At 42.9% G+C, this 8,539-nt stretch overlaps 1 protein-coding gene across 1 annotated transcript; it reads left to right on the top strand.

Moving 5' to 3' along the window:
- The first annotated feature begins 345 nt into the window (after positions 1-345).
- LOC142134186 (protein PRRC2A-like) lies at positions 346-8,539 on the top strand. The gene is made up of 12 exons (XM_075194515.1): positions 346-554; positions 648-809; positions 895-1,014; positions 1,283-1,357; positions 1,507-1,630; positions 2,446-2,486; positions 2,869-2,936; positions 3,061-3,289; positions 3,975-4,070; positions 5,880-6,041; positions 7,331-7,416; positions 7,496-8,539. The coding sequence occupies exons 1-12, from the start codon at positions 501-503 to the stop codon at positions 7,644-7,646; spliced, it is 1,368 nt and encodes a 455-aa protein (XP_075050616.1). The 5' UTR covers positions 346-500; the 3' UTR covers positions 7,647-8,539.

Genomic DNA, 8,539 nt, shown 5'->3' with positions numbered 1-8,539 from the left:
CTCCGGAACGGACCCATAGGGTTGCAAAGGGAAATCTGCAATGTTGTGGTACTGTGATAACAAAAAAATGCGCAACTTCAATGTTAATTGAATATGCCCCTAATAGCTGTACACTGGGGCAGGAATGGTACATGCTGCCTTGATAACCTGACAAACCTGCTTTCTATCCACTGTGTGTCCCCAAATCTGTCTGCTGGATAAGTAATGTTTTCTGGAGTTAGCTGCTGTCTTTATGATATTGTCATACACCTTATATGTTAAGTTGGGTTTTTTTTTTGTTTTTTGTTTTTGTTCCTGCTGTAGTATTTTAGTGTTATTTTAACATGCACATTTTTTCTTTTCTTTTTTTTTCCCTCGTTACTTCTGCTTCAATTCTCTTTTCTGCTTTTTTATCTTTCCCTTTGTCCATTGTTTCTGTTTTGTTTTGTATCACCATTTTCTTTCCTCTGGTACACCGCCTAAATTCAGATGACAGGGGAAAACTTTGCCCCTCTTACCCCATGGAGCCGTGGATGGAGCCTTTGAATTCTTATGAAGATGCCATCAACACTGAGGTAAGTAGTAACTACCGCTCGTGTTGTTGTTGTTCCCATTAACACTTCTCAGAAGGGAATCCTGCTTTACCCCTTCTGTTGTCTGTCCCCCAGATGAGCCAGTCAGACAGTGGAGTGGATCTGAGCAGTGACTCACAGCTCTCTTCCAGCAGTTGTAGTCAACGTAGCTCCCCTGACGGAGGTATAAAACCTGAAGGAGGCAAAAGATCGGGCAGGTCTGGTCCCACGGGTCAGTCACAGCATGGACACATTCCGGTAATTGATGCGTCCCGCAGTTCTCTCCCTTCTGGCATAACCTTGTTCTTTTATTACCCTGCCTCATTCTGTCATCTCTCTACAGTTAGTGGGACTTCCTCCTGATCCAATTGGGATGGAACGTTCCCAGAAGCCTGCAACAGAATGTCCTTGTGGACCCAGCACCCCTTCCTGCCTCTCAGCTCCTCCATCTCCATGTTGTAAGGTAAGTACTGATGCACCAATATTTTATTGCTAGATCTTCTCCACTGCATGGGTCTCCATCATTTTCTTGTGTTACCCCTCTTTCCATCTTATCTTTGGGGGGGGTGGCAAAAAGAAATCTGCGATGTTACTTCACTGCTGATTACCTCTATGACCATTCTGGAGACACTCCGCGGCTAATGGATATGTCCCCATGTTTGTGATTATACCATTATTCTGCTTTTATCTGATCTGTTTCTTTGCTCTATCAACACTTGTATTTTATAAAGGAACCTCGTGTTCCCTGTGATGGCACCAAGCAGGGCAGAGAGACACCAGGCACTGCAGGCCAGCATCCATGCATGGTAAGGACACATCATCGCCGCTCGCTCCCTTCCTTTGGGTCCTAACTTTCGCTGTGTTTTTTTCATGCTGTGTCCTGGCTCCTTTTGTTTTCACTCTACTGTGTCTATTGGTGTATTTTCCTCCACTTATATACACTACTAACTTGCAGAGAGGGCCCTCGCCACGGTCCTGGGATCTCCCTCTACATTCGGCAGCAGCTGAGCCTCAAATGGATCCTCAACAACTCACAGTATCACCTGCCCTCCCGGAAGGGGCACTATCTCTACTGCCAGGTAATAGTAACCCCCAATGATGATCACTAGTGTTTTATTGTGCTACTAAAATAAATCAATCGGCGCTAAGCTAAAAATAATTATGATCTACTGAAAAATCTATAAAGTTTAAATATAAAAAGGCTGCTGCTGTAAAAGGAACTTGCTGAGTGTCCAGACCAATTTATACTGTATCACACAAGTTTTGGTCTCTAGCAGTGTTCTAGAAATAGAATCGCTCCAAAAGACATTTCAAATCATAAAGAGCAGAAGTAGTGTCCTAATATAACAGTGTATAAGCTAGCAGTGTCCAATTATAGGATTAGAATCTCCTTACCCCGAATCCAGGGTTAATAGCAATACACAATGTCTCAATCAATCTCCAAACTTTAGTTGCAAAAGGGAAAACCAAATCGTTTTGTAAAGGATGTAGCCAAATTCCACATAGATGCCAGGTATGAATCTGACACATCTGTATGTACGAATGAGTTACGGCTGTGATGATATGTTAGTAACACACGTCCGTCCAGGGTCTTCTGACCACTGCTGGGTGGTTGTGGGAAAACAGTCCAGCGCCTCTCCTGTATCGCAGTGTCCGCTTCAGCACTCGCACATTACATGTCACAAGTAAGTATGGTCAAAGGAAAGCAGACTGTGCTCAAATGAGAATACTAATATACAGTATACTAAATGTAATATACAGTATACTTTTTTTGTTTGCTTTTTTTGTGTTCGTTTGTAGTTTTTGTTTCATCAGTGTTTTCCAGAAGCTTAGAATTCCCATAACCAGTATGCAGGTATATGTTATCTCTAAAAATGTCTCTTCTTATTTGCAGAGGATCGAAGCCAGAGAGTGTACTCTAACCAGTACTATCAGGTATTAAAACAAAAATAATTTTTATCCTCTTTGTACATTGGGCAGGTAACGGTAGAAGAGGTGCTGGGACTTTTATGTTCTGAACTACTAGAAGAGCGTCGCTATGGGCAGCTCCTCCTTTTATACACTGTTACCTGTAGAACAGTTTTCATGTCTCCCAGTGTCACTTGGGTGGGGAAGTAACGTTTCTATATATCCTGACCCCAGTTCTGCAGAACAGAATGTTCTTCAGACAAAATTCTTAAAAAGGCCTCAAAGTTTATAGCTTCAGAATGTAAAAAACATTCTCTGACTTTCCTGAGTGTATTTCCATTCTATGTAGTGTCTTTGGACTGTCCCATTAATGTGGGTGATAATTTCCATTGCTTGTATTATGTGTCAGGTGGATGTCCATGTCACAAGCACGGGCAGTGGGTACAGACCTGGAACCCCCTCTCTGCAGCCCTACAGGTCAGAGAATTTCTTGGATAACCGTGACCTCTTATTGCTGTGTCTTCCTTTTATTCTTTATTTGTCTCTTATGATATTTCTGAAATTTGATTCCCTATAATGTAAATCTCTTGTTTTGTGGCAGATCCCAGCCTCTGTACCTGCATGCTGCTCCCTCTCCAGGTTCGTCACCTGCTCTCATGCCCACGTCTGCTCTTCTCTCCGGCATCGCTCTGAAAGGCCAGTACCTGGAGTTCAGTGACTTGGGCAAGGTGCCTGCAGGCAGCCTACTATACCAGGCACCAGCCTTCCTATACAGTGGACATTACTGCCCAGCCCAGGTCACCACTGAACAACAGCAGCAGATGCTGCAGGTGAGAGAGAAATGAGATCTGTAGGTGTTTTGTATGTATTTGTATCTAATAAGGACTCCCAACTTGTGTAGTTCTGGTGAATTTAAAGGAGAGTACCCTAAAAACAAAATGCAGCTCTCTAATTCTACCGTCCCTCCCAATATGCAGTTAATCTAGCATGGGACACTTACTCTGATAGTCTGGAAAATGTTATGGACATTACTTGTCACAGAAAAACCGCGTCAGCCAGTAGAATAAATCTCAATGGTAGATGGTCCGCAAGATTTTCCCTACAATGCCAGTGTGTGCTGGGGAGTGACAGAGACCCTCTATTTTAAAGTTCACACAGCTCGCTGCGTCCAGGGTGTAGCTGAAGGGAACCGTCCACCTCTTTAACTGAAGCTTCAGCAAATGACCCCATCATCTCTGATCAGGGCATCATCCAGTCCCTCAGCAATGCCACCAGATGAGACGGTTTGGCAGGCCCTAGTTAAGTCAGTGCCGGGGTTGATTGCTCCTTAGGAAGGATTCTGGAGAACTCTTCTGGGTATTCTGGCATTGTGGTCCTACCTGAAGATTGCTGAATAAGTTGATACTGATGGTCCTAATATAGTCATACACTTTTCTTCTAAAGGTAGATGGGAGGGAAGAAAATGAATATCATTAGAAGATACCATTTACTGTTAAAAAATATCTTCCTCTTCAGGTCAGACAGGAAATGACATCTCCATCTGATTATTACTCTCCTCCCCTTCATCATGCGGGGCAGAGCGGATACCTCCCTACAGCTCCTACCCAGCAGGTACTTATGTCTATTAACTGTGTGCTGTGTATACATGTCATGGTGTAGTAGTGTGTGAGTGGGAGACTGACACTGCTGCTGTCTGTGCTGTACCTGTGCTGTGTATACATGTCATGGTGTAGTAGTGTGTGAGGAGGAGACTGACACTGCTGCTGTCTGTACTGTACCTGTGCTGTGTATACATGTCATGGTGTAGTAGTGTGTGAGGAGGAGACTGACACTGCTGCTGTCTGTACTGTACCTGTGCTGTGTATACATGTCATGGTGTAGTAGTGTGTGAGGAGGAGACTGACACTGCTGCTGTCTGTACTGTACCTGTGCTGTGTATACATGTCATGGTGTAGTAGTGTGTGAGGGGGAGACTGACACTGCTGCTGTCTGTCCTGTACCTGTGCTGTGTATACATGTCATGGTGTAGTAGTGTGTGAGGAGGAGACTGACACTGCTGCTGTCTGTACTGTACCTGTGCTGTGTATACATGTCATGGTGTAGTAGTGTGTGAGGAGGAGACTGACACTGCTGCTGTCTGTACTGTACCTGTGCTGTGTAAACATGTCATGGTGTAGTAGTGTGTGAGGAGGAGACTGACACTGCTGCTGTCTGTACTGTACCTGTGCTGTGTATACATGTCATGGTGTAGTAGTGTGTGAGGAGGAGACTGACGCTGCTGTCTGTACTGTACCTGTGCTGTGTATACATGTCATGGTGTAGTAGTGTGTGAGGAGGAGACTGACACTGCTGCTGTCTGTCCTGTACCTGTGCTGTGTATACATGTCATGGTGTAGTAGTGTGTGAGGAGGAGACTGACACTGCTGCTGTCTGTCCTGTACCGGTGCTGTGTATACATGTCATGGTGTATTAGTGTGTGAGGAGGAGACTGACACTGTTGCTGTCTGTACTGTACCTGTGCTGTGTATACATGTCATGGTGTATTAGTGTGTGATGAGGAGACTGACACTGCTGCTGTCTGTCCTGTACCGGTGCTGTGTATACATGTCATGGTGTATTAGTGTGTGAGGAGGAGACTGACACTGTTGCTGTCTGTACTGTACCTGTGCTGTGTATACATGTCATGGTGTATTAGTGTGTGATGAGGAGACTGACACTGCTGCTGTCTGTCCTGTACCTGTGCTGTGTATACATGTCATGGTGTATTAGTGTGTGAGGAGGAGACTGACACTGCTGCTGTCTGTCCTGTACCGGTGCTGTGTATACATGTCATGGTGTAGTAGTGTGTGAGGAGGAGACTGACACTGCTGCTGTCTGTACTGTACCGGTGCTGTGTATACATGTCATGGTGTAGTAGTGTGTGAGGAGGAGACTGACACTGCTGCTGTCTGTCCTGTACCGGTGCTGTGTATACATGTCATGGTGTATTAGTGTGTGAGGAGGAGACTGACACTGCTGCTGTCTGTCCTGTACCGGTGCTGTGTATACATGTCATGGTGTAGTAGTGTGTGAGGGGGAGACTGACACTGCTGCTGTCTGTACTGTACCTGTGCTGTATATACATGTCATGGTGTAGTAGTGTGTGAGGAGGAGACTGACACTGCTGCTGTCTGTCCTGTACCTGTGCTGTGTATACATGTCATGGTGTATTAGTGTGTGAGGAGGAGACTGACACTGCTGCTGTCTGTCCTGTACCGGTGCTGTGTATACATGTTATGGTGTATTAGTGTGTGAGGAGGAGACTGACACTGTTGCTGTCTGTACTGTACCTGTGCTGTATATACATGTCATGGTGTAGTAGTGTGTGAGGAGGAGACTGGCACTGCTGCAGTACAATACATTTCTGTTTTCTCTGTTAAGGTTCTTCTTTCTATGGTGGATACTCAGCTCCCAGTAATGGGATTTGGTTCCTTGTCATCGGCAGCTCAGCAGCCTCCTCTTGTCACAGTAGGTCAAGCAATGCAGCCTCTTCACCAGCTGTCTGCCACAGGACGAACACTTTTGCACAATGTCAGAAATGAGGTAAGTACTTTGAGGAAGGAAATCGGGTGGAAAAGAGTGATGTGGACATCTACCTGGCATATTTAAAAAAAAAAAAAAAAAAGCAAAAAAAATGTAAACTTTTTTTAATATGTAGGATTTACTCAATATACCACTGATTGTCTTACAAATACAATATAAGTATTTCATTATCTATTTCCTTAGATGGAAAAGACTAATTAAACCTAGATATAAATGTCCTATGTATAACTTTTGAATTAATAATTTGAAAAGCAGTTTGTCAACGTTCCTTCTAACGAAGGTATATTTATGATTCGGCAGAATCTTTTGTGTCTATTTGGTAGCTGAAATGTAAAATATGGATTTTTTGCACCACTACCTTTAATTACATTATTGTTGTATATTTGGGTATACAGTGTGTTTATTGAACACTTTCACTAGTTAAGAAACACACCTGATTTCCATTGGCAATGCAATCGTATTATTATTACAAGGTACGTATGTGTGTGGTATGTAATCACTTACAACCAAAGGAGAAGCCGCTTGAGACCAACCAGTCATTACAGAAAGGTTATGTTCCAGAGACCATCTGAAACATCCCAATATTGTGTAGGTTGCGGTAATTCACCGGGCTGCATTATAGAGGGATATTCCGCACACAATCCTGAGTGTCTACTTGGACATGTGCGTCATGGTACAGAACTCATTGTTTGTCAGCAGTATTTTACCTGTTTTAAGCAGCCATTAGCTCTATCTTCGTTTTATTTAATTAAAGGCCTCATTTTGAGTTTTTATGCACTTTACAGCCCAAAAGTACACATAAAATCTCTGTTTAGCAGTGAGTACTCATGTTTATGTTGAATAATTTCATCTTGCACCATAAAACTTTCATAGGGGTAAATGTATTAATATCCGGATTCTTCAACTCCGGCGTGTTCAGCGTCTTCAGCGATTAAATTTTAAAGCAGCGTTGCCTTGTAAAGGGAAACTTCCCTGAAACTTCCCTTTACATGGCAGCGCCGCTTTAAAATTTAATCGCTGAACACGCCGGAGTTGAAGAATCCGGACATTAATACATTTACCCCCATAGTCTATAATAATGTTTATCCACAAATCGCTTTCTACCCCTAAGCACGGTCTCATCCAACTCTAAATTGGGTCCTAAATATTTTTTGTTTAGTGCAACGACCTTATTCCTGTTGGCCACATCTAATATGATTAAAGGTTGATTGTGGACTTAATAAAGTAATAATAAGTTGGTAGTTCTATGTCTATTTGTAAAAAGAGGATACTCCATTGTCTGTTTCTAGTATTCGACACATCCAGCTGATGTAAAACAGTCTGAAGATCAGCGAAGAAGTGGGACAGGAACTTGTGTTCCAATGCCAGGGGGGAGGTAAGAACAAGTCCCAGTTGATTGGTGGGAAATTACTCCTAAAATTATTTTCACTTATATATTTTCTTCTTCTATTTAGGACAAAATCTTCACATGCAAATTATGGAGCTGCCAGAAATCAGCGATTTGATGTTTATCAGCAGGTACATCTTTTATCTATCTATTCTGTGTGTGTGAATATCGGTCATCCCCAAATATTTGGTGAACAGTATATGCTGAAAGTATCTTAATATGGTGATGCTGCATTTGTTTAGTATTTGTAGATATGATTAATAGCTCCATTATGCATCATTATTAACCTGTCCTATTTTAATTAACTTCCTAATCCTTATTATTATTATTAAACCCTCCATCATTTACTCAGAGGGGAACTGCTCATACTCAGTTCCTCTCTGCCATCATGGAGTCTGAGCCAGCTTGAACGGCATTCTGGGGCCTCTGAGATCCAGGAGCGCAGAGCATAGATCTTATCACAGAGCTCAGCGCATGGGACTTGGGACCCATGGTTTGTTGAGCTTGATGTAAAGTATATAGACTATCTAAACTTTCCTATGTTAAAAAGTTCTATGTTTGTTGCTTGGCCTTGGACATCCCTAGCTGGAATTAGTGCTCACTCGCATCAGTCAGAGCAGAGTAAAACTCATTAACTGCTTAACCTTTTTTCTAACACTTTTATATCTTTCACTCCGTCCATGGGATTATTTTCCATTTTGGTGTCCCGGCTTGGTGCACACGCTTACCTCCTGGGGTTTTGTAAAATCCTTTAAAGGTGTTGGGGAGACCAATATGAGTCCCCTGCAGAGACTAACCACAGGTTTTACCCGTAGCCTTTGAACTTTCATACCACACTTGTTGGTTTGGTTGAGAGAAGGAATGAGGTTGGGATGTATTCTGGGGATGTGATGGCTGGGTCAGTACTTACAAGTATTCGGATAAGAATGTCACACAAAAAAGGATCAGGAAAAAAACAGCAGGAACTATTTTTGTTCTAATACATTATACACTGAGTGGCCAGTTCAACATTAGTGCAGATGGGGCAGGTTAACACTGGTACCAATGAATTGTGTGTAATTCACAGTGAGAATGGGCAGGGCAAGAATTGTAAGTAACTTTATACGTGGTA

The sequence above is a fragment of the Mixophyes fleayi genome, unplaced genomic scaffold (assembly GCF_038048845.1).
Source record: "Mixophyes fleayi isolate aMixFle1 unplaced genomic scaffold, aMixFle1.hap1 Scaffold_41, whole genome shotgun sequence".
Taxonomy (NCBI): Eukaryota; Metazoa; Chordata; class Amphibia; order Anura; family Limnodynastidae; genus Mixophyes; species Mixophyes fleayi.
Note: the sequence above shows the minus strand (reverse complement) of the source record. Positions and strands in the feature narration are given on the sequence as shown.